The sequence below is a fragment of the Paroedura picta genome, chromosome 6 (assembly GCF_049243985.1).
Source record: "Paroedura picta isolate Pp20150507F chromosome 6, Ppicta_v3.0, whole genome shotgun sequence".
Lineage (NCBI taxonomy): Eukaryota > Metazoa > Chordata > Lepidosauria > Squamata > Gekkonidae > Paroedura > Paroedura picta.
Genome location: NC_135374.1, coordinates 98033589 through 98060481, shown reverse-complemented (window position 1 = coordinate 98060481; position 26893 = coordinate 98033589). Strand labels below are relative to the sequence as shown.

Below are 26893 nucleotides of genomic sequence, written 5' to 3'. Positions count from 1 at the left end.
TTATAGAAATAAGCCAGCATTATCCCATGCTTCACTTGGAGACCAAGAGCACGTGGAGAGCAAATTGCCGGAACAGTAGGATGGACTTTTTGGAATTCCTGATCGAGGAGCCTTTGTTTAATTTGGCGCATAATGGAAGATTCATTCAGAGATAAGATGTAATTGTAGTCAATGCCAATTTGTTGGAGTGTAGTCAGGAGGGTAGAGAACCATTTAAATTTAAAAGAGTCTCTCAATAAACAGGCCAATAGACTATCTGATCGAACCCTAAAATGCATTTAGCCAATATTTGAAGGTATTCAGAAAGCAATGCTGTTAATATTTTACATTCGAACAAGACATGACTGATCCACTCCAACAATGGAAGAAGGAAAGCAAATGCCTTCTGTTTTTTTTCCAAACTGCAAGACCAAGCCTCCTGCAGGAGGCGGAAGTGAAAATGCAAAGAGCCAAATTCAAGCTTCCGTTTGGCCCTTCCCACGTTACCAAACTTGCTCATTCCCCACCGCCCTTTTGGCAGTGAAGGAATGTTTTCTTATTTGACTCAGTGATGGACACACTCTGTCAGCCCTGGAGAGCCTCTGCCAGTTTAAATAGGCAATCCTGACCTTGATGGACGGGCAGTCGGTTTCCATGTAAGTTAGCTTCATCTGTACTTATACAAGGATTGCCTTCACTCTTCAGGAGTTTTCCCAGAGGAGCATACAAATAGATCTTTCCCTTGCTTCTGTTTAAGTGTAACTTGATGTTCCGTTAAGCTTATTCCCATGTCACCTGAAGCATCACCTGCTGATTTCTTCAGATCAAGCTGCTATTAAAGGCAGAAGAGCAGACAAGGGGAGGCGGTCCCTGGACTCAGTGGGGAGAGGCAGGGCCAGGACTCAGGGGGAGGGAAGGATGCTGGGGACCACAGCATTAAAGACATTTTTGATTACATAAGAAGGGGGATTCCTATTGAGTCTCCCTTCCTTCCTCAGCTGCTGTGTCATATCCCCAAGGGTCCTCCCCCTCATTTTTGGAGGAAGATGGAGGAGGGAGGAAGGGTGAGGTGCAGAAGCCAAATTTTTCATGGCTAGTTAGATTTAAGCCAGCCTTTTTCAACCTTTTGATCATGGAGGAGCCCCTGAAATTTTTTTTTGGCTTCAAGGAGTCCCAGAAGGATGTCAGCTGGCCATACCTCTCTGCCCCCCCCCCCCCGAAATTGCATGTCACCAGGCAGGCTGAAGGGGGACTGAATGGGGGAGAGACAAAATGTGCTTTAAGGTGGGAATTGGCACCCCTCTCAGGTGCAGAAACAAGAGAACTCACATTCGTGAAGGGAAACAATGGAAGCGGCTTGTTCCCTAGCTTGTAGTCAAGTTCATTGAGGCAAGAGGGGAAATGTCGCGGACCCCCTCTGGTGTTCTCATGGACCCCTGGGGTCTGTGGACCCCTGGCTGGGAATCCCTAATCTAAGCTATGTAGCTGCTTGATTTTCTAATGTTATTGAAACTATGGACATTTTGGGAATGAGCATCATTATCAAATGGAGGACATGCAGTAGAGGGGACAGTCACAAGTTTAGGAGGTTGCAAACAAGTGTGATGAAGATGGTGTGATACAGAATTGATTCACATATATGATGCCAACCAGATTTCAAATTGCACAAAGGGCTAGTGGGTTACAATAACCATCCAGTGAAGTAGGTGAATGCCTGTAGGGACTTAAACCTGGGTCTCTTATGTCCAGCAGCCTAGTTACATGATTCCTGAGTGGAAGAACAGCTAGTACTAGGTTTGCTGTCCCAATAGCTCTTGGTGCAATAAGAAATCTCTCTTTTTTGGTGCTCTAACCCCATTTAACCTGCATAGCTAACAGTTTGAAAATGTGTGCTATTACTTGTTACATCCTTGTAATAAACCTGAAATGTGTTTGTGTGATATACCACTTGTCTTTATTACTTAGAAGTATAAGCATGGCAGTTCTGTACAGATGCATAATGTGCACTCTCCACTGTGCTAAACTACTCCCCTAAATAACATTTGGCCCAACCGACAAAATATTTATGGCCATGGGCTTGCCTGAAATATACCCGATATGTGTGATCACAGCCTTTCTCAACTTTTTCACCATGCAGAAACCCCCGAAACATTGTGCCCAGAAGTGGCACAATGGTGCACAGTATAGCTAGGAAGCATAGCTGTATACATGCCCACCTAGGACCTCTCCCAAGGTTGGGGCCGCCAAAGCAGTTGTTTGTGCCTGAAGCAGCCAGCACTGCGGCTTGTGGGCATATATGTGTAAATGAGCCGCAGCATTGACTGCTTTCGGTGCAAACGGCCACTTTGGTGGCCGAAGCGCCCAACTCTAGCCTCTCCCCTTCCCACCCCCTCCAGGCCTGTCATTGGCCATTTGGAGCAGGGGAGGGTGGTCAACATGACCATGTATGGTCATATCACCTGCTAAAAGTTTAACACACAAACATATATAAATGAATTAACTCCCATCCATTCGGGAAACCCTTCCAGGACATTTCAAGAAACCCCAGGGTTCCATGGAACCCTCATTGAGAAAGCCTCCTGCATTGTGTAATTGTGGATTTTCCACGCTCATACTGGTTCTTGTGTATGGAGGCAGTACACTGCCCCATTCCCATGGTATGGCAACCACACACATTTTATGCAATGTGGTGGACTAAGTCCCCAATTTGCATAAATGTAAATGTCTGCAGACCTACAATTGATACAAAACCTTGTTGAAGGAAGGCAAATACATTGTAGTGTGAAGAAAAACAGCCCATGCTTTACCAATCTGCAGCAATTGTACACAACGTGGTTCCTGCCAAGTAAAATTCACTGGGTTCTTTTAGGGACTGCCGTTGTTAGGAGACCACCAGATTTCATTTAATAAAAAAAGAAGGGGGGGGGGGGGTTATGGTCCTACAGTACCAGAGATGAACTTGAAATCATGACAGTAACCCGTCTCCAAAACTCAAGATCAGAAGAAGTCCTGCATTGCCATGGCGTTCAAACTACTTTGTTTCTAAACCCAGCAACAAGCTTTCCACCCTACTCCCCATTTGCTTTTAACAATTACAGATTTTTTTAAAGCATTTAAATAACTTGTCACCCACTGTATTGCTTGAAATGACACTGTAATTAATTAAAGTCTGTTATACTAAATATGTGTAAATGAACTGCAGCTTTCTAACTAATAATATGCTTCTGGTGTGGGCATCTGAATACAGACAAGCACACAAAGCTGGTAAGTACAGAGTGAGATCATGGGTCTACCAAGGCCCTTCTGTCTCTTCTGACTGGGTTCTGCTTTCCAGGGTCTCCAAAAGAGGCTTTTTACATTGCCTGCTATGTGCTCTTTTTGCCTGGGTGAAGTCTGCATGGGACTTTTTACCCACTCCCAGTCTGAATAAATCCCTGCCATCTGCACTGAATTCGACTTCCATTTTAATTTTTGGTGCTTTACATTTTCCCTCTGCAACATGCATGATTGATCCAGAGTGACCCTACCTTTCCCCCACGATATCCAGGAGTGGATATAACCATTGATAATTGAAAAATTGGCATCAGGAAGTGTGTCGAGTCCTGCTTTTTGTGAATGAGCTCCCTTCTCTGTGCCTCGTAGCAAAGCAGTGTTCCCTGATTGGCCAGGGCATCAGTTCAAAGACTTCCTGGTTCCCAGTTGTGAGGCTTGTCTTAAAGCAACTGCGCTCCAGAAGCCCTAACTTCTCTCAGCAGAGATTTGCCTCTTGGATTCATTTCCTCCTATTCTGCTGTCTCCAATCCTCACCACCACCACCCATTCAAGAAAAGAAAGAGACTCCTGCTTGGCTCCGCTCCCCACTGAGCTTCCCCAATTAAGTGCAGAACACTTTCTGTTTCAATTGAGGGGGGGATAGAGGAAGACCTAAGTTCAAATTGATTTGAATTCAGTAGGATCCACAATGGAAAAAACAATGTAAATGCAGAATCAGCCATGAAGAGGTCAGAGTCGAGGACTGAACCTTCTGTGTGTGACGCAGATGTTCTACCACTGAGCCATAGCCCCTCCCCCAACATTGTAGCACCTTAAATTTCTGTCTCCTAAGAACTAGTTCCTTACACCTCTTCCTTCTGCACGCAGAAATTGCTTTCTAGTGGACCAAGCAGTGGCTCCGTGTGTCCAAAAGGCTTACATGTATTGTGCTGGTAGTCCTCTATTAAAAGAACCTTGGAATCCTTTTACAGAACTGCTCCTGAGGGAAAGGTTATCTGTATGACAGTCCTGCAAGGTAGGTTAAAATTATCATAAAGCTGATGGGGAACTGAACCTAAGAGAGGATGGTTGCTCCAAAGGCATCGATTCTCTGACCTATTGAAAAGAGGCCTATTTTTTAGATTGTTGGTAGAAAGAGCTGCCAAAGGGCACATGACTTACAGAGACCCTCCCCATAGGGTTTGTATAGCAAGAGTCAAACAGAGATGGTTTACCATTGGCTACCTCTGCCCAGTGACCCTGGACTTCCTTGGTGGTCTCCCTTCTTACCTTGCTTAGATCTGGAGATCTGATGAGATCAGGCTTGCCTGGACTATCCCGGTCACTTCTAAGAGTACAGTACTTTTTGGGACCCACCTATAAATAGCTACTCCCCAACATAAAATTCTGAACAAATTAATTTTTCCATGCTTAATATTTATATATGGGTAACACTATTGAGCAACAGACTACCTTTCACACATTATGTTGAGGAAAATCCTGGTTTGCTACTGAACCTTTCACATCCTCCGAGCCTTGCAGCCCACTAATGGAAAAGTCATGGGAAACTTTTCAGCCTTTACGCACTCTTTGAGAATCACTGCCTTAAGGTCCCCCAGTGAGTTCTCCCCTTATTCATTTTATCCTCATAGTAACCTGCTGAAGTCGGTCAGGTTGTGAGTGAGCATGGATGGGCCCCAAGATCACCCAGCTTGATGTAGTGGTTAAGAGTGGGGGTCTCTAATCTGGAGAACCAGGTTAGATACCCCACTCCTGCACATGCAGCCAGCTGGGCGACCTTGGGCTAGTCACAGTTCTGTTAGAGCTGTTATTGCAGAGCAGTCCTGCTTGAGCTCTTAGCTCCACCTACCTCATAGGGCGTCTATTGTGAGGAGAAGGCAACTGTAAGCTGCTTTGAGACTTCTTTGGGTAGTGAAAAGCAGGGTATAAAAAACCATCTCTCTCAATTCATCTCTTGAACTCAAGTCTTTCACCTTCTAGTCTGAGACTGTAACCACTACACCATCTAGTTCAAGCACTCCAGGAGGATGTGTTCTGTGCTGCCGTCATCTCCTGGCACTGCTGTCCTTTCTGTAGGACCACATAAGTCTTTGCAGAGAGGTGTCGCATTCCTTACCTTGACCACTTCTGGATGCTGATCCTGCATGTGCAGCAACAGCGGGACAATGCTGTTGAGAACCTGGTCCTGCATAAGGGCCTTATCTTTCAGATCGAGGTTCTTGAGGAGGTCTTGAAATAGCTGGTTTGCAGCACAGCATACCTTGACCCTCCCCTGGGAAGGAAGGAGTAAAGAAGAAGACTTAACTGGATGGCCTTTCTCAGAGACTCCAAACTGACCCCAACCTTGAAGCCTGAATCACTGGCTATTGTCCAGGATCCCCATATCTATAAAAATGCAGGGAGAGTCAAGCACAGTTGTTTTTAAAACTAACACTTTCTTGCAGTTGGGATTCTGCTTGGGAGATTCAATGTAATTGTGGGTTAGGCAAATCAACCAACACAGATCTTGCTCTTCCTTATCGAAATGGATGGGGGGCAGGGGAGTCAGTCTGCGCTGGTTTAAGTGCAATCCATTGCTTTGTTTAATAAATGCCTGCTGATGACCTCTCATCTCCCTACAGCTGCCAAGAAAAATGCACCCTGTTCTCTAATGTGTAGAAAATGAAGGGTACCCTGCTACCAATCTTCTGTAACCTTTTCAGTCCTGGCCCCTACCTGGTGGAATGAGCTCCCGGGTGAGCTGCAGGCCCTGTCAAGGACTCTCTGAGTTCTGCAGGACCTGCAAAATGGAGCTCTTCCACCAGGCATTTGGTTGAGGCCGGGTGGAAGCCCTGGGGTATTTGATTGGGTCCCCCCCCCCCGGATCCTAGTGCAGTGTTAGACTGCGCTAGGAATCTGATTCTACTGCCCAGCTGTTATATCTATCTATAGAAGAAGAAGAAGAGTTGGTTCTTATATGCCACTTTTCTCCAACCGAAGAAGTCTCAAAGCAACTTATAGTCACCTTTCCTCTCCCCACAACAGACACCCTGAGGATGATGCCCGGAGCATGAGGTAGGATCTTTTTAGGATATTTAGTATACTGCCATTTGGTATTTTTGTATGTGTTGGGGTTGTTTTAATGGATATTTTTAACTGATATTTTTGTATTTTTTTCTTGTTTTGTGAATTGCTGCAAGCCAGTTTCTGGGAGCAGCGGTATAAAAATGCAACAAACAAACAAACAAATAAACATTGTCCCACCACCAAAGAAACTTGGGAGCAGTGGATTCTTGAGAGAGCTGTTAGTTTTCCTATGGGAGAACCTTGGTATCCTCTTGCAGAATTGTTCCCGGGGAAAAGGAAAAATTATTAAATCCCATTTAAGTCTGTGGTACAGATGGGTCTAGATTGTTTCCACAGAATGGGTCTGCCACAGGTGTTTCTCCAGGAACAGCTTTCCTTGTAGAAGGAGAATTTAATTTAACAGCGTAGGTATGAACACTGCTATATCACTTGATACAGGATGAGCGAACAAGAGATGCACTTTACTATTTGTAATGTTCATCATTTGCACAGTGAAAGGGTAATAGTGGAAGGGATATGGCAAGGTAAAAGAGGGATTTTTCCAATGTGGAAAAACCAGTGTGTGTGTGTGTGTGTGTGTGTGAGAGAGAGAGAGAGAGAGAAAGAGAGAGAATATTTGAGGGATGAAATGGGTACCAACATAATGTAGTGGTTAAGAGCAGCAGACTCTCATCTGGAGAACCAGATTTGATTGTAAGCTGTTTTGAGACTCCATAAGGTGTGTGCGTGTGTGTGTGTATATGGTGTATAAAGAGGGATATAAAAACCTACACATCTTCTAAATGGGCTTAATAGGTAGAAATGAGGGAAAGGAATCAGGCTCCGTGACCAACCCACTCTTATCTGGGGATAAAGGGGGGGGGAGGAATCCTTTTGTTCACCCTCCCCTGCATCTCCTTCCAGGTCCCATTTGTATGGATTAGTTACAAGTTCCATCTTCCCTCTCAGCATTTTAGAGGAAGGATGAAGGGCATACTGCTGTTCCGTTCCCCTCCCTTTATACCTCTATGACAGTACAATGGTGAGAGAATCAATAGCTACCATTGACTACTGTGTGAATTAAAGCTTGGGGGATAAAGAAGGAAAAGCTACAGATTGGTAGATTGAATTTTGAGAAGAAATCTTCAGCTGCAATCTTTAACAAATGAAAGAAGACCAAGGACAGATGCCTGAATAAGACTCCCAGAATGTCATTGTGTGACCTCCCGGGATTATTGAGGAGAGCCTGGTAGTTGCGGTTTAACTTGGCAGAACTCCTCACTTTCCCATACATCTACAGGGCAATCCTATATACTCAGAAATCTCACTGAGTATTGTTGTGGGTTCTTCCAAATAGATGGTATAGGAAGATGCAGTATGATCCATGATTCATTCACTTGGATTTCATGGAAAGCTCAGAGGGTATTGCTGGCAGCCCACTGCAGTATTTCCTCCTGCCTTTTTGATGTGGAAACACATCTACTAGCATACTCCCTTTAACGGAAATGATAACGGATGTGACATCTGTTTGTTCTGCCCCCACCCGTGACAGACAGCCAGGGGAAAGAGGAAGTGTGCCAGTAGATGTGAAAGAAGTCAACCGTGGAGTGGGTAGCTGAGGCTGCAGTAGCTGAGGACCAAGCAGGGTGGAAGATGGATAGCAGAGGAGGCAGCTGGCCAGGGCTGGTGGTGGCCACCCCCAGCCACCATGCCCATTTGTCTTCTCCCTGCTCCCAGCCTCTACCCAAGGCCGAGTGTCCTGCTCTCCTTTTCCAGCATTCAGGCTGGGATGAAGGAGTCCGTTGAGAGGTTGGGGCCAGGTACGGAAGATGGCCAATGGCGGTGCCATTATGTAGAGTGCATTTCCACACAATGGGCAAGAATCCGCCTGTAGCTAGATTTTTTCAGTATCCCTTTTCTGCCATGTGTTTGGACCTAAAATGTGACTGCAGTACCAACCAATGTAAACGGTAAGACTTTCAAGAGGTTCTTCTCTTTATATTTTTATATAAAGCATAATTAATTACTTCATGTTCTCCTGCAGGGGTACCTAGTTCTCTCAGTATTCATGAATCAATTATAATCTCTCTCTCTCTCTCATTCTCTGTGGAGTGGGTTGAAGCTGCTTTATACTGAATCAGATCACCATCCCATCAAGGTCAGTGTTGTTTAAGACTAGAAATGGCTCTCTAGGATCTTAGTCTTTCACATCACCTGCTGTCTGGTCCTTTTAACTGGAGATGCCGGGGGATTGAACCTGGGACCTTCTGCATGCCAAGCAGATGCTCTGCCACTGCCTCAAGGTGTCCCCCCCCCAGGCTTGCTTTGCATTTAACAAAAGCCTCTTTCTCCTCCCTGTTCTTTTAATTTTTTTCTAACCAGTGTCATTTCATAATTTATTAAATGATTTATGAAAACATTTATAGCATGCCTTTGCTCATGGCTCAAGGTGGCTTGCAGAGATAGTTAAAACACATGTCCAGTTCTAACCAGAGTAAAATAACAAGACCCCAATCTATCCCACCTTTAAAATATGTCTGCTATTCAAATCCCCTCAAAAGCCCAGGCAAACAAGCAAAACTTGCTCATGACTGTAACAGGGGACTGGACTCGACAATAATAAATGCAACAATAAAACAATTATGAGCAGTGACCTTTGTTTCCTATAAAGTAAAAACAAAGTATTGAAGCTCCCAGCTCCACTAAAGGGGAAGAGGTAATTAACCATTGATTCATGAGTGTCAGGGGAGAAATAGTATGGGGCAAAGACAAGTGGAACAGGAAGATAATTCAGTATGCTGAATATAACAGAACAGAAGGGAAACTATCAGGAGAAATGGGACCTTTGCTGGAAGTGACTCCTTCTCAGGTGATGGATTTCACTGGGAATACAGAACTGCATTAAGTGGTGAACATTCAGCAAGGCACAAGGACCTATATAGTCTCTAGATCTGTCGACTTACATCAGTCAAGAACGGCTGGAGCTGCCGCGCGATCATCACATGTTCCACAACGTTCTTCTTCGCAGCAATCCTGCCTACGACTTCAAAAGCTGTCAAGATTACCTTTTCATCAGGGTCATTAAAACTGTGAAGGATACTCAGAGTCATCGTGGTGAATTCTTTGTTCTGAAAGGACATTGGGATTCCTTTACCGTTCGATCACCTGCCATAGCAGCTCTGCGGAATACAGAGTACGCTATATATGATTACAAGAAACCAGAGAGGGCCAACCCCACGTCGGAGTGGTTTGGACTCACTCACTCAAGAGAAGGGAAGGAAGCACATGGCTGATCGGGCATGTAGTTGTCTTCTTGCTAAAGTGGCAAACATATACTTCTTAGGCAGAGCTTTCTTTTAAGAAGGGGTGTAGTTTTCAACCCTCACCAAGTAGCAGCCAAACCTACTTCCCAAAAGCAGTGCTATCGAGTCCAAGCTCTGGAAACCTTTTAGGGCTGTCTAACAAAATGAATAAATCTTTATTTTTGTAGCTCGCCCTTCCTGAGTAGCTCCGGGCAGGAAACAACTTGGTTTTAAAACAACTATTTACACAGCAAAATTGGCATAATCAGCAAAACGCATTTGTAATGTACAGTAGCCCCCAACTAATTTGAAATAGGGGGAGGGTATTCAAGATCTTTGGTGGGCAGCTCTTTCCTCTGTTTCAGCAGCAAGGCCAGCACTTCTTGGTGGTGGTCTATTTGGACCTCAACCATAGGCCTTGTGGGTCTTACAGGCCCTGTGGAATTGTTTAAGGTCCCTCCAGCAAAATAGAACTGCAGAGTAACAGAGCATTTGCAGTTATAGGTTACCTTTTGTGGATTAGGCACAGATCCAGACTCACAACGGCTTTGAGGTTTCAAAGGAATAATCTTTACTGGAAAGATTATACAGATTATATATAACATTCATTTGCTTCAGTCTTCTTACTAAATCAGTGCACCAAAGCTTAAAAGTAGTTGCAAAAGAAACACCTCCCTGAGATGGCTGGGCTGAGAGGGATGGTCTTATAAATCAAATTATAAATAATTAAGAAAAAACATTGCAAGCCCTTATGGCTGGCATTGCAAGCAGGCCTACATGCCCACACATCAGCAGATGGACAGAGCTGAGAGCCTAATGGAGGACACCTTCCTTCTCACTAGCAGAGAGGCTTCTCTTCTTGAAAAAAGAGGAAATGGGCAGTGGCCCAACTTAAACAAAGGGATCTCTCAGGCCATGTGCTCAGGATTCTTCCCCTGCAATCCCATCTGTGGCCATCCAGTGTCACTAGTGAGCACATAGGTTCAGTTTAGCTAGCTTTATTAGGCTGGGGACCGGCAGGGCATCGGGCCATGCCCGCGGGGACCGCGCCCACGCGGGCCACACCCACGCATCGGGCCACGCCCGTGGGCCACGCCCGCGGATCGGGCCACACCCGCGGATCGGGCAGCGCCCGCGGATCAAGCCGCGTGGGCGCGGCCTGCACGGGCGCGGCCCGGCCCTGATTCCCTCTCCCCGCCCTCCCCGCAGTAAGAAGCTTCCCGGGCCGCAAGCTTGCGGCCTGGGAAGTTTTTTACTGCGGTGGGGGGGGGGCGGGGAGAGGGAGCCGCGGCCCGGCGCCGGGCCGCGGCCTGCAGGTTGGGGACCACTGGTTTAGCTGCTTCACAGCTTAACAACAACCTTTCAGGGTTGACCTCACCAAATTACTTCCTGATTGCAATTACACTTGTTTACTTCCAACACTCATAAAATCCAAGTCCAGTAGCACCTTTAAGACCAACAAAGATTTATTCAAGGCGTGAACCTTCGAATACAAGAACTTCCAGTGCAAGCATTTGAATCTATTCCAACATTCATGTTAGTTTGGACCAACATTTTCTTTGGTTGGGGGGAAAAAATGCAATGCCACTGTTGGGAAGAAAAATCGCCCTCACTCACATTTTGCAGGTGAAGAGCTACGTTGCCCATCCCATGGAGACTGAGCCAGCGATAGGTTGAGTTTTCATCAGAGTTCCAATTCTTTAGCAGGTTCAGGATATAATTTTTCTGTAGTACGGTGTAGGTGGACTCAGAAGAAAGCAGCTGAACAACACAAACAGCAGCAATATGTCAAGAGACTCTGAGACCTTTCTCCATTCACTTGCCAGGTACAGAATAACAACATCTCATTATGCACATAAAATACAGAAGAGGTGGTGTAGCTCTGTTGCAATTATAAGCTTGCTGAAGAAAAGAGGCACAAAACCTATATTAAACAATGCCTGGTATATTGATACATCTCTAGGTTGGAACCACCTACGATTCCCTCAAGGGCCATTCCCTCAAGGACCCTTTGGTATATATCCTTCCCATGCACAGCTTGTGGCCTCTGTACATCAAGCTTTTGAAGGTTAGGACCTGGAAACAGGGGGATGCACCATCAGAAAAAAAAAATCACATCAGCCCTGCTGTACCTCCTGATTGAAAAAGACTCCTAATTGGCAAAGGATTGCCAATATGAGCTGAGTTCTAAAATAACGACAGGAGCAAAGCACCGTCTCCGAGCAGAAACGGAGAGAAAGGGAGAGAGGCATCCCCCTAGAGACAAACCCTTCTTCTGCTCTTTTCTCACCAAGAAGCCTGCCTCAAGCAGTCTCATAATGAGACAGAGTGGAATAGGCAGTGTGGGTGGTGAAGCTAAGTCTAATCTTCAGGGCTTTGTCAGACAAGTCAGTACAAGATCTGAACACTGTCAAACAAAGTCCCTGATTATCATTAGGCTGCCTCGGGATCAAATCTGGTTTATGGAATCCCTCTCACAGTTATGGTGCTTGCAGGAAAGTACATGGCCCAGCTGCTCAGAAACAGATTTACGTACAATCTAAGCTACAGCTTGCAGCGGCTCAGTCTGGCAACCGGTGGAAGTGTTGGGAGCACAGAGGCAGACCTGTGAGCATGACAACTTAATTTCTGGGGAAGACACATAAGTGATGGTGGTAGTTCTAGGAATTGCTGCAAACTCTGTGGTGCTTGGACTTGTTCCTAGAGCTACTAGAGCTACTACCTAGAGCTACTACCATCGTTTCTCGAGCTTCCTTGGAAATAATGTCATCATGCTCACTACACTAATGAGCTTGGAACAGTCATGAGCAAGAAGAACTTGGGTCTGCCTGATAGGAAACTTTGCATCCCTAGCCTCTGATACAAACTTGTTTTATATTTTGTTGGGTAATACTATGGGTCCTCTGGACTGACCCGGATAGGGCCGGTTTATCCATGTAGCACATGTCGCATGTGCCATGGGCCACATGCATCCAGGGGCCCCACACAATGCCTTCCCCCCATGGATCAAGCCTTAGCCCCCCTCTTCTCCCATTTCCCTTTTTAAGAACACCCTGAGTGATATGCCTTTCCTCTTTCCACTGACGGGTCCCCTCTGCCCTTGTCTGGCTGCTCCTGCCACAACTGTACTCTGCTAGGGCCCCGCAAATCCTTAAACTGGCTCTGGGGGTATGGGCCTCACAAATCCTTAAACCACTCCTGCTAGCCTGTGGTCCATTAGATCTCAAAAATTAAGTAAGGTACGCCAAAGAAAGCCAAGATAGGCAATGGCAGACCCACCTCCAGCTATCCCACCTCTTACCTTGAAAACTCTAGAGCAGTGGTCCCCAACCTTTTTATCACCGGGGACCACTCAACGCCGGGGACCACTCACTGGGGACCACTCAACGCCATTTATTGAGGCCCGGTGTGTGTGTGTGGGGGGTAGTTTACCCCTCTACTCTCAACCACTGCCCTAGCGCTCTCTGATCGCTATGGTAATGTTTAAACATCCCTTCAAACTTAGATACAGACAAGCCACAACAATGAAATGTGTTGTAAAGGGCAGGGGAGGATGAAGTAAAAGGCCGGGGGGGGGGGAGAAGGCGTCCTTCGGGGCCCACCTCCAATTAGTCGAAGGACCACATGTGGTCCGCGGCCCACAAGTTGGGGATCACTACTCTATAGGATTGCCATCAGTCGGTTGTGACATGATGGCACTTTCTACCACCACTGAGTCCTCTGAAACTTGACCCAGATTAGGGCCTCACCCTCTCTCCTGTCCAGCAGCTGCTGCTAAATGGACAAACAAGGGCTGTATCATGAACCAGGCAGAGGACACCCCGTAAAGTCACTGGAACAAGCAATTTCTCGAGACCACGGTGGTAGTGAAATCCAAAAGGAATATTTATTCAGTAGACTAATACAAACAGGCGTCAACAGGAACAGTTCGATGAACAAACTCTTTGGCACAGACAAAGGGCCAGTTTCTATAATAGGGTTTTATACCTGAAGAAGGATAGGGGGGAAGAGCCCAGATGGATTCACAAGGTAGGAGAAGTAACAGTTCTCAAAGGAAGCAATCGGGAGTACTCTTTGATCTCAAAGATGCCAACGTTGAGACTTCACAGAGCTCGGCAAGGTCAGGAAGCGATAAGGGTGCGCTGGCAGAGAGACGCTTTGGAATGCAAAGGGAGGTGGAAAGCCAGCAGGCGGGATTTATGGCTTTATGGCCATGGAGCCAGCGAGGGGGACCAACATTCCGAGAGATTACCTTTTGAACCTGGGACAGGAACCAGGGTTCATGACAGGCTGGAGGGACTTCTGTCTCTGCTGATGGGTGGATGTCACTTGAGCATGTAGGACGAGACCAGCTACCCCTAGATCCACAGTTAGCCCAGTGCAACACTATACAGCTTGGCCCCTTCCTGCATTGCCAGCAAAGCACCACACCCCTAATGCCCTAAATGCCCCATCCATATTGGGCAACTCCTGAGGTTGTTGGGCGGTGCATACTTGTTGGGGAAATCGGGGAGGGTATTGACTGCTTTAGGCCGCTGTGAGAACGTGTTTTATTCTTTTTTTATTGTGTTTTTATAAACCGCCATGAGCCGGGAGTGGCGGTCAATAAATTAAAAAACAAATGAACTAAAAGCAAATATTATAATCACTAGCTTCAAAGCCCGTTCCTATGTACGGGCCCTGAAAGGGGCCCCTCCCCTGGCCCGGCAGCTTAAGGTGGCTTTGGGCCGCAGCTCGCAGCCAGCTCAAGTGGGGCAGGCGGGGGCTGGGCAGCTCGTTAGCAGGGCTGGGACAGAGCGCCTTAGCAGGCAGTCAGCAGGCTGGGAGGCCCTCATGAGCAGGCCCAGCCTAGCAGGCCACGAGGCCCTCGTTAGCAAGCCCTCCACCATGACCCTTTTCCCAGGGCCCTCTCCCCTTACCTGCTGCTGGCTCCAAGCACTGAGGCTTCTGAGAGCAAAGAGGCTAGAGTCCAGGGCCGGAGGGCGGGAGACACAGGGGCAGGGCCAATCAGGGCAAAGCTGGCTGCACCCTGATTGGCCCTATTCCAACTTGGACAGCCGGACATGTCCCACCCCTAGGCTGTTTCAGAAACATATAGAGGAACAGCAATGGATAACGATATAGGAAAAAGTTACCACTTTCATTCTTTATCTGACAGTGTCTGAGACACCCTGATGTGCAGTTTTTGGCATCCCAAAGTGATTTGATATAACCTAGCCATTAAATTAACACTGCTGTAGACTGTTGCTTGAGGATGAAATTCAGACCTGGGGGTTTGTTGTTAGACATGAAAATGCAGAGCAAAAGTTTTAGAACTGGGTAGGTGTGAACACATTTTTCTCTCTTAACCACTGAGTGCTCCAGATTGCTATTGGAAGGTAAGGACTGAGCCTGTATATATATCAGCAGGGTATAGAGCAGGGGTAGTCAAACTGCAGCCCTCCAGATGTCCATGGACATCTGGAGGGCCGCAGTTTGACTACCCCTGGTATAGAGGCACCTGACTCAGTCTCGTGTGTCATTTCCTAGCATGCACTGCTACAACGGCACTGCTCCTCAAAAGAGAGAACAACGCATATGCCTGGAGAGGCTCCTCAAAGACTTACTGCAGTGAAAAAGGCCATTGCTGTGAGCTTCTGCTTGTCATCCCCATGATGGAGAAGTGGTATCACCTTGGTAAATACGGCGTAATCCAGCCCTCGGTAATGCTTGACAATGGCTCTGGAAGGAAATAAACATTTTCCCCATATATATGTATCTATCATGCTGAACAATACTAGCCACAAACTCAGAATTTTCCACTGTTTACCTGGCCAGAAGAAGAACTCCCTCGAGGTAATTCTCTGGTGAAGACAAGAGGTCCCAGCCTCCTGCTAGACTCACAAAACACATCCAAGAATTCTTCTCCCTTTTTATTACAGCCTTTAAGGCTTCCACGGCACAGCTGAATGCAGAACAAAAAAAAACATTCAATCGGCAGGGATAACCTTCCTCTTGGCACCTATGGCAGTGATGGTTTTAATGCATATGCTTGTTGAACAATAGCATTACAGAACAGGCTATATATTTGACCAAAGTTGAGAAATATGTATAGAAAAGGAACATATCCACACATTCCTAAAGCATGTTTCCTTAGAAACGGAGCTTTGGGATAAACTGTAAAAATATAACTTTAGAGCAATTAAGATTGTTACCTGCTTTACAAAGCTGTTGTGCAGACAAGATGGAAGAAAGCCTCTCTGAACTCAATGGAGGAAGGGCAGAATTAAGAAGGGAGTAAGACAGATTTGTTGTGTGGTCACAGAAAGTCACCTTGCTGGCCATGGCGGATTTGCATAACTTAGTTCTACACAGAAGACTCCCCCCATCCCACCCTACTAAAATTTCCATTCCCTGAAATATATGTCAGTTTCCTGATGAAAATCACGTCAAACATGACTAAGTGAAGCCCCTGCCAAATTTCTGAATTCCCATGGCAGACTAATTAGAAAGCCCAGGTAGAAATCTGTTCCACATTACAGTCACAGTCCTAATTAAAGTTGAAACCCTAGTTTTAATTAGGACTGAGTCAAAACTACTTGCTGAGTTTGGGGGGGGGGGTTGCAAACATTTTTGGCAATGTCAGATAGTGTCTCTCGCCACCACCTTCTGAATAATTTTTGGCAATGCTTGCAAAAATGTTCTCTTACTTATTTGCATTGTTCTCTCATGTTCTCTTTCTCAGTGATGTCATCACATAGCTTAATCTATTTGGCACATAATATAGTGATGTTCCCCCTTCAAGGATCGCTGCCTTGTTGTGGCAAGGGGGCTTGCGTAGTTCAGTGAAGCTATGAGCTATGCCGTGCAGGGCCACCCAAGACGGACAGGTCATAGCTGAGAGCTCTGACAAAAGGTGATCCACTGGAGAAGGAAATGGCAAACCACTCCAGTATCTTTGCCATGAAAACTCTATGGACAGTTCCAATAGGCATAACGATATGACGCTGGAAGATGAGCCCCTCAGGTCGGAAGGTGTCCAATATGCTACTGGGGATGAGCAGACGGCTAGTACGAGTAGCGCCAGAATGAATGAAGCGGCTGGGCCAAAGCCGAAAGGACGCTCAGTTGTGGAAGTAACTGGTGGCGAAAAGACAGTCCGATGCTGTAAAGATTTTTATTCCATAGGAACCTGGAACGTCAGATCCATGAATCAAGGCAAGCTGGACGTGGTTAAACAAGAAATGACAAGACTGAACATCGACATTTTAGGAATCAGTGAACTAAAATGGACAGGAATGGGTGAATTTAATTCAGATGACCATCAGGTATACTACTGTGGACAAGAATCTCGCAGAAGAAATGGAGTAGCCTTCATAATCAATAAGAGAGTAAGAAAAGCAGTCTTGGGATACAATCCCCAAAATGACAGAATGATCTCAGTTCGAATCCAAGGCAAACCATTCAACATCACAGTGATCCAGGTCTACGCCCCAACCACTGCTGCTGAAGAGGATGAAGTTGATCAGTTCTATGAAGCCCTACAACACCTTCTAGAAGCAACGCCAAAAAATGATGTGCTTATCATCATGGGGGATTGGAATGCTAAAGTAGGAAGCCAAAAGATAACCGGGATAACAGGCAAGTTTGGCCTTGGAGTACAAAATGAAGCAGGGCACAGGCTGGTAGAATTTTGTCAAGAGAATACAATGGTCATAGCAAACACTCTTTTCCAACAACCCAAGAGACGACTCTACACATGGACATCACCAGACGGTCAACACAGAAATCAGATTGACTATGTGCTCTGCAGCCAAAGATGGAAAAGTTCTATCCAGTCAATAAAAACAAGACCAGGAGCTGATTGTGGTTCAGATCATGAGCTTCTTGTTGCAAAATTTAGGCTTAAATTGAAGAAAGTAGGGAAAAGCACTAGGCCACTCAGGTATGAACTAAATCATATCCCCGACGAATACACAGTGGAGGTGACAAATAGATTTAAGGAATTAGATCTGATAGACAGAGTGCCTGAAGAACTATGGACTGAGGTTCGCAACATTGTACAAGAGGTAGCGACTAAAACCATCCCAAAGAAAAAGAAATGCAAGAAATCAAAATGGCTGTCTGAGGAAGCTTTACAAATAGCTAAGGAGAGAAGGGAAGTGAAAGGCAAGGGAGAAAGAGAAAGATACACCCAATTGAATGCAGAATTCCAGAGAAAAGCTAGAAGAGATAAGAATGCCTTCTTAAATGAACAGTGCAAACAAATAGAAGAAAACAATAGAATCGGGAGGACCAGAGATCTTTTCAAGAAAATTGGAGATATTAAGAGAACGTTTCATGCAAAGATGGGTATGATAAGGGACCAAAATGGTAGGGACCTCACAGAAGCAGAAGAGATTAAACAAAGGTGGCAAAATTATACAGAAGAACTATACAAGAGTGAGCTTAACATCCCTGATGACCACAATGGGGTAGTTACTGACCTGGAGCCAGACATCCTGGAATGTGAAGTCAAATGGGCCTTAGGAAGTCTGAGCAACAATAAAGCTAGTGGTGGTGACAGCATTCCAGTTGAACTATTCAAAATCTTGAAGGACGATGCAGTAAAAGTGCTACACTCAATATGCCAGCAAATTTGGAAAACTCAACAATGGCCACAGGATTGGAAAAGGTCAGTTTACATTCCAATCCCAAAGAAGGGCAATGCCAAAGAATGTTCAAACTACCGCACCATTGCACTAATTTCTCATGCTAGCAAAGTTATGCTCAAAATCCTACAAGCTAGGCTCCAGCAATATGTGGACCGAGAACTTCCAGAAGTACAGGCAGGATTTCGAAGAGGCAGAGGAACTAGAGATCAAATTGCCAACATACGCTGGATCATGGAGAAAGCTAGGGAGTACCAGAAGAACGTCTACTTCTGCTTCATTGACTATGCTAAAGCCTTTGATTGTGTGGAGCACAACAAATTGTGGCAAGTTCTTAAAGAGATGGGAATACCAGAGCATCTTATTTGTCTCTTGAGAAATTTATATGCAGGTCAAGAAGCAACAGTGAGAACTGAACATGGAATCACTGACTGGTTCAAAATTGAGAAAGGAGTTCGGCAAGGCTGTATACTGTCGCCTTGCCTATTTAACTTGTATGCAGAGCACATCATGAGAAATGCGGGATTAGAGGAGTCACAAATTGGGATCAAGATTGCAGGGAGAAATATCAACAACCTCAGATATGCAGATGATACCACTCTAATGGCAGAAAGTGAAGAGGAACTAAAGAGCCTGTTGATGCGGGTGAAGGAGGAGAGTGCAAAAGTTGGCTTGAAACTCAACATCAAGAAAACAAAGATCATGGCATCCGGCCCTCTCAATTCCTGGCAAATAGAAGGGGAAGAAATGGAGATAGTGACAGATTTTATTTTCCTGGGCTCCAAGATCACTGCAGATGGGGACTGCAGCAAAGAAATTATAAGACGCTTGCTCCTGGGGAGGAAAGCTATGGCAAATCTAGAGAGCATCCTAAAAAGCAGAGACATCACCCTGCCAACAAAAGTGCGTTTAGTCAAGGCTATGGTCTTCCCAGTTGCAATGTATGGCTGTGAAAGTTGGACCATAAGGAAGGCCGAGCGTCAAAGAATTGAGGCTTTTGAACTCTGGTGCTGGAGAAGACTCTTGCGAGTCCCTTGGACTGCAAGGCGAACAAACCGGTCAGTCCTAGAGGAGATCAGCCCTGACTGCTCTTTAGAAGGCCAGATCCTGAAGATGAAACTCAAATATTTTGGCCACCTCATGAGAAGGAAGGACTCCCTGGAGAAGAGCCTAATGCTGGGAGCGATCGAGGGCAAAAGAAGAAGGGGACGACAGAGAATGAGGTGGATGGATGGAGTCACTGAAGCAGTAGGTGCAGACTTGGGTGGACTCCGGGGAATGGTGGAGGACAGGAAGGCCTGGAGGATCATTGTCCATGGGGTCGCGATGGGTCGGACACGACTTCGCACATAACAACAACAACAATAGTGATGTTATCCTGTATGCTGCATGACGGGTTTGGATGGCCTGAAGGCACCAAGAAGTATGGCTATCATTTTGCATTGACTTTATTGGCTTTCAAGGATGTGATCACATAATCAAATCATTATGAGGCGTCTTGAGGTCATCCTGTTCACTACAGAAATTGGTTGGCGACTTCAATGGGATGAAGACAGGGATAATTGAAAAGAAAACCTGGAAGAATAAATGGTGCCCAATCCGCAGCACAAGGGAAGTTATGCCACCAAACAAGTTAAAGAAAATATGGGTAGTGCTGATTAGAGGTTGGGAACTTCACTTAGAACGGCCAAAATTACCCCCAGCACACACATAGACGTTAAGCCTATTTCAGGGGTCCCCAAACCTTTTGAGGTTGTGGGCATATTTGGAATTTGGAAACAAGGTGATAAGAAAAGCAGCAAAATGGCTGCCCCAGGAGGGGAAGCCAGCCTCAAAAGACTGCAATGACTTACCTTTAGTTACATGGTAGCAGATGCTGCTGAAGGAATATTTTAAAAGATCTGTACAACCAATCAAATCTCCAGTGACTCATCTATCTATCCATCTATCCATCCTTCCACCCACCCACTTGTATACTGCCACTCCAAGCAAGCTGTCTCACGACGGTTCACAACATATAAAACATCACATAGCTTCTAAAACATCTCAACATTCCCATCATACAACAAACCCCTTAAAAACATACCCTTACAGTTAAAAAATTCAGCAATTAACAATTAAGATGGAGGTAACAAACAACTTACTTCTCCCCTATGTACCCATGACCAAGGCATCAGCAAGGTTACGGCACCATATAGTTAGGTGGAAAAAAGAGATAGGGAATTGATGTCTACCATCCAGGCCTGGTCTAATACTGGGCCCAAGAACCAGGGATGGGGGGAACCAATCTTATACCCCGGGGCCTCCACCTAGCCTCAACCAAACACCTGGTGGAAGAGCTCTGTTTTGCAGGCCCTGAGGGGTTAGTAGGTGCCATGTTGCCCTTCAGCACAAAGTTGGGGACCCCGTCCCTTTCTATTGATTTGAACAATAAGTAACTCATTTCTACTATGCATGAAATGCCTTCCAAAGCAGTATAAAATGTGACACCAAGGAAGCCCCTGGATGGCAACCAGTCACGTCCAACTCATGACCTTCAGGGGAGAGGAAACATTCATTTGACAACCAACCCATTGCCAGATACAACACACAGCAATCACAGTCAGTAGCAACAAAACACAGCAATGATGAAACTTCGCTATCAAAAGCCAGTTACCAAATGTTCATGCTCTACGCCCACGATTTTCATACTAATGAAATGCAATAACGAAAAGGATGCCAATTTGGGGGACTGTTGTACTTTTTCTCTGCAATGCTGAGCTTTCAATCCAATTCTGCCCTCCAATTCTTAACTAGTAGCTTTTCTTAGTTCTCTTACAAAGACTTTGCTAAGGCAGCAGTCTTAAGTATAGGGAATTATCTTCTACTGACACCACTTACTAAATAAATACATTCAGGATGAGATTGAGAACGTGAATCTTAGCAACAGAATAGGGGGATGGAGAATCTTTAAAAATTAGCAGGTCTTTTGTACATTGTTAATAATAACTGTATCCTGCCATTCCCTTACACCTTCCTCCAACTTAAGGAAGTTGGAGGAAGAAGCATATACGTTACAGGAAGGCTCCTCAGGTGAGAGAAGAGGACCAATGACTCTCATGTGATCGTGGATCAGGGATTCTACTGCTGGAATCTTTGCTGATTTCACAGAGAACAGTCCATTGTTATATCTGATATTTACCTTTTTAGTAGCCCATTAGCTGTTACCTTATATAGCCTGATGTTTTGAGGCTGTCCTCTATTCCATATTCGACATCTGCAAAGTTCACCAAGTAGTGCAGCTGGATAACCAGGAAGATGATCACAGACACATAAAAACTGTTCATAGGCACTTTGGAATTTTTGTTCCTAAATATTATGCACAGGGCCTTTGTTGCCTGAAACAGAATGTTTTTTTAAACAAGTTAAAAACGTTGCCTCCTATAAGGCTGTCAGAGCAGGTTCCAAATAAATCAATGATCAATAATCAGTAAGTTCTGAAATAAAAGTGGCAGCAAAACCTAGCAGCAACTGAACTATCAAAAGTCAAACCAGCACTATTCTTTCTAATGCCTGAATAATAATAATACATAAAAACAATCAGAGAAACAAGTATAGGAAAAAGTGTGTGTGTGTTAAGGTAGCGATCCCCAACCTGTGGGCTGCGGACCACATGTGGTCCGTCGACTAACTGGAGGTGGGCCGCGAAGGACGCCTTCTCCACCCCCCCCCCGGCCCTTTACAACACACTTCAGGTGTCATTGTCTCCCATCAGTCCCAGATGGGACTATCTCGTTGCAGAGAAACAAGCTCAGGATTCCCACTGATTTGTCATTGTCATGAGTTAAAATTTCCATGAAAATAAAATGTTCCTTATGTTCATTATTGTGGCGTGTCTGTATCTTATTTTGAAGGGATGTTTAAACATTACCATAGCGACCAGAGTCAGAGAGCGTTAGGGCAGTGGGCCTCAGTAAAATTGTCAAGCATTGAGTGGTCCCCAGTGATAAAAAGGTTGGGGACCACTGTGTTAAGGGACCAGAGATCAGGGTGTAGTCTGCATGGGACTTTTTACCCACTCCCAGTTGGAATGAATGGCTGCAGTTTACACTAAATTCAATTTTCACTCTATTTTTGAGCACTTTAAATATTCCCTCTGCAACAAGCGTTATTGATCCTGAGTGACCCTACCTTTCCCACACGATATCCACACGTGGATATAACCCTCAATATTTGATAAACCGGCATCAGTAAGTGTGCAGAGTCCTGCTTTTTGCGAATTAACTCCTTTCTCCATGCCTGGTAGCAAAGCAATCTTCCCTGATTGGCCAGGGCGTCAGTTCAAAGACTTCCTGGTTCCCAGTTGCAAGGCTTCCCTTAAAGTGATTGCGCTCCAGAAGCCTTAACTTTTCTTAGCAGAGATTTGCCTCTTGGATTTATTTCCCCTTCCTCTGCAGCCTCAAAACCTCCCCCCCCCCCCCATTCAAGAAAAGAAAGGGGAAAAAAAGACTCCTGCTGCACTTGCCTCCCCTCCCTGTTCTGAGCTTTCCCAATCATGTGCAGAACACTTTGTTTCAGTGGAGGGGGGGGGGGTAGAGGAAGACCTGAGTTCAAATTGATCAGAATTCATCAGGATCCACAATGGAAGAAACAAAGTGCAGAATCAGCCCGAGATTCAAATCTCTTCTCTGCCATGAAATTCACTAGGTAACCTTGAACCTGGGTAACCTTAGAGTTACCAGCCAACTGGACAGGGTTGTTGGAAGGATAAAAGGCAAGGCCATGTATACAACACAGAGCCCCATGGAGGAAAGATGATATAACTCTAAGGAACCAAAGTGTAAATCTGGGCAGGAGGAATAAATCCAAACAAGAAACCAATCCAACATGTTTAGCAGAAAGCATGGGGAAATAAAACATGTTTTTACCTAAGCTTAACAAGCTTTGTTCCAGGCATAATCAAGACAACGTGCGAGATTTGGCCCATTTGGATGCCCTCCCATAATCATGTATCAAGCACTGTTTGGTCTTTGTCAACTAGATTGTTTGCAAAGCAGCAGGAAGTTCGAGGAGCAGATTCACAAGGTGATTTTTCCTTAGGAACAGATTGCTGCTGTGTATAATCAGGAGATCTGTGTATCCTAGAAATACGTTCACATGAATAAAACTACATAAGAATAACCTCCCCTCCCCCCTGCCCCGTATAGCCTTCATCTTGGAATTATGTTAGCTCCTGACCTCTATGTGCCTGGGAGGATGGCCGACAGGTTGCTCTCTAGAGCAGGGGTAGTCAAACTGCGGCCCTCCAGATGTCCATGGACTACAATTCCCATGAGCCCCTGCCAGAGAAGAGATTTGAATCTCGGGCTGATTCTGCACTTTATTTTTTCCATTGTGGATTTTTTCCATGGGAATTGTAGTCCATGGACATCTGGAGGGCCGCAGTTTGACTATCCCTGCTCTAGAGAATGTTTTCATCCACAGTCTCCTGAATTCTTATCAAGAAAGCTGACTTGTTTCCTTCCACCACTGAGTGCCAGGTGCAAGGTCTCCCAGTGTCTGTGATGGTGCTATTCTTTACTTGTAGGCAGCAATTAGAATAGAAGAAGTTTAGTTTTGGCTATGTATCTCATCTTGAGCTCTGGCTGTGCATGCATGCGTTTGAGAACCAGTGAATGGGAGCGTAGCCTGTTATTTCCATAAGCTTGAACACTGCTTATGAAAGTCCTCTTGTCAGGAAACCTGGATCTTCCAAGTCATTTCCTTGGGGTTCCTGTAATCCTGGGGCTCCTGGCCAGAGCCCCAAACAGTAGTGTAGTCAGAAAAATCCCACAAGAACTGATATGCTGAGACAATGAGTCAAGGAGGGTGGGGAAGCTTCAATGGAGAGTCAGGTCCCCAGTAGAATAAATGGGGGTGGGGGTGGGGGCTCAGTTACAAAATATTTGGTGGTCCTAAGTGGACTGCTGGCTTGGCCAGAAGTGGACAAGAACTGCACCTTGGCTGATTTGGCAGCTCCCACAGAGACCATGAAGTTGGAAGAGAAGCAGAGTCCAGGTCTGCTCACAGCCCTAAGAACAACTGAGCAGAGAGAATTAGAATGGAAGAAGCATAAAATTAGAAGTAGAATTTGGGAATGAAAGAGCTTTGTGAGTGCTAACAAGGACTCTGGAGAGAAAAGTCTGCCAGAAAATAATCAAGATGAATGTGCTCATGGTGGGTATGTGCAGATCATGAAAGATTATACCAGTCAGGAGCTGACTGCATGGCAACAGCAAGATCAGCAGAAGATGATAGAAGAATTCTATCCTCACCTGGCTGGTTCAGTTCTGGGATTTGGGCAGAGATAAAGTTCAATTGATGGGGGAAGAAATACTGAAGTTGAGTGGAGTTACAATGCAACTTGCTCTATGAATGGCCCCTTCCACTGAGGACAGACATAGATTGGATTGTAAATGCAGAGCACCAGACACGATTGGATTTCACAGAGGGAGATGCTGATGTGGATCCCCTACTCCTGGAAAATAAGATACTGGGAAGGAGAAAAAAGGGGGGAAGACCTCCAAATCTACTTGGAAAATTACCAGGCAGAGCTGTTTTTCTACACTGGTGTTTTCCTCCATTTTCAGAATGCATAAAAGGCCAGCACTGAATTTGAAGTCAAGCTGAAATGCTTGACTGCTGGGAAAATCTTCAGTAAACTGTTACTGCAGAGAGGGCCTCACCCACCTGAGACGGTAGAGTGGACTTCCCCCTGAACCCTCTGATGGAAAAGTCGGTTGCCCACCAGAGCTCAGATGTGAAGGCCTTGGGGGGGGGTGATGATTTAGATCAGGGGTAGTCAGCCTGTGGTCCTCCAGATGTCCATGGACTACATGTGGAGGACCACAGATTGACTACCCCTGATTTAAATGTTGCAGGAACATACAGCAGAAACTGAGCTGGCAACTTTTTAATCCGGACAAGCCTTGCATGGGTCACACCAAGAAGATACCCTCTCACCAGAGAAAATCGAAGCTCTTCCAACACAGGAAGTCCCAGGCCCTAAAGCCCTGGAGAGGTGGGGGGTAAAAGGACATCAATCTTCCAAATCCCTCTCTGACTATGTGGGTTCAATTGTGTGATAGAACTGCCCCTTACTCTTGAGAAGGGGGGCAAGGGGGCTAACCTATTTGAATTTCTCCTGGACTACATGGGTCCAATAGTTTGGCAGGAGTTCCCCCTAGTGGACCATCATCTCCACACAAGATCTGAAAATAAAGCCGATGCACAATCAATCTTCAGAATTACCTATATTTTTAGCCTTGTAGAATTGTCTTGTTGCTGTTTTTGTAGTTATTGTTCCTTATGGATTGTCTTTGGTTATTCAACATGCTTTAATAACAGTGAGTAAAATGTGCAAAATATAATCAAGCCTTCTCGGATATGTATTTTAACGCCCACCACTGCAGTGTTAGAGTAACTGTTTTGCAGAGTAGATTAGCATTGAACGTGAGCACTGCAGCCCAGGGTGGAGTAATGTGCCATGCTCCAATAAGAATACTGTGGCTATATGCCTGGTGCACAGAGGCTAGCTAATCATAGTGCAGAGGCCTTATTTACTCAGAGTGCCAAAATTTATCATTTAGAGGATCAATTTCTTTTTGACTCTATTGCCCAATGGTTTGCTGGAATCAGGGTGATGGTGCCATTGGCATCATCATAATGTGTAACCTTTTGTTGACATTCACATGCCTTGTTTGCTGGTATGTTTTCTGTTTGCAGGGTACTAATGTCATATGCAAGAAATCCCAAATCTGCTACCTGGAGGGCAAATAGTAGGACAATGAAGATCAGGCCCTTGAAGGCAAGTGTTTACAGTGTGTAGCCTTGTGAGTGTCCTCTGACCATCCGGGGACAGACTGTATAGCTTTTGTTGGCCCATCTTGGAGTTCTGTTAGCCCCTGGCCTCTTTGTACCTGGGGGAGATGGCCAACAGGCTACTCCCCAGAGAATATTTTTGTTCACATTTTCCTGAGTAAGAAAGTTGACTTGTTTCCCCACCACCACCACTGAGTACCAGGTACAAGGTATCTAATGTAGCTTTGATCCTATTCTTGACTTGTAGCCAGATTACAAGATCTTTAGTTTTAGCTAAGTACCCTGTCTGACGTTCTGGCTAAGTTCCACTGTGCATGTTTGTGTTGGAGTCCCAGTGGAGGGGGCTTAGCCTGCTATTTTTCTAAGCTTGATCATTGCTTATTAAAATCTCATTGCCAGCAAACCTGGATCTTACATGTTGTTTTCTTGGAATTTCTGCAAACTTGGAGTTCCTGGCCAGAGCCTGAAATACCCCCCAAAATACCTTCCTTTATGGTCTGGTATCCAAGAACAAATAAACCAATGCTATTCTGAGAGATGGCAAACTAAATTGAATACAGAAGGCAAATGCTGACGTACCAGAATTATAGGGTACAAAATGTGAATATAATGAAGGCCCAGCAGAAAATTAAATTATTAATAGCGGAATCTGAAGCAGTTACATCCTTCTAATCCCATTGACTTCGACGGGTTTAGAATGATATAACTCTGCTTCGGAGGGCAAATCTGTTGATTTCAATGAGGACACAACTCTTTATTTGGATGGTGGCCTCCAATCACAACCAAGCCTATTCCACTTAGTTCAGCAGTGGAATAGGCTGCCTA

At 45.4% G+C, this 26893-nt stretch overlaps 1 protein-coding gene across 5 annotated transcripts in view; it reads right to left on the bottom strand.

Moving 5' to 3' along the window:
• Positions 1–26893, bottom strand: part of LOC143840746 (maestro heat-like repeat-containing protein family member 6) — a 49218-nt gene that overhangs the window by 7619 nt on the left and 14706 nt on the right. For all 5 annotated transcript variants that reach the window (XR_013232371.1, XM_077344272.1, XM_077344271.1 and 2 more), the window contains 6 exons: positions 21437–21606; positions 15409–15543; positions 15206–15320; positions 11217–11360; positions 9261–9425; positions 5369–5524 (listed from right to left, as the gene is read on the bottom strand). Coding sequence is in view for 4 of the 5 variants with exons in the window: in XM_077344272.1 (XP_077200387.1) it covers positions 5369–5524; positions 9261–9425; positions 11217–11360; positions 15206–15320; positions 15409–15543; positions 21437–21606 (885 nt within the window). In the remaining variant the exon portion in view is untranslated. The remainder of the gene's footprint in view (positions 1–5368; positions 5525–9260; positions 9426–11216; positions 11361–15205; positions 15321–15408; positions 15544–21436; positions 21607–26893) is intronic.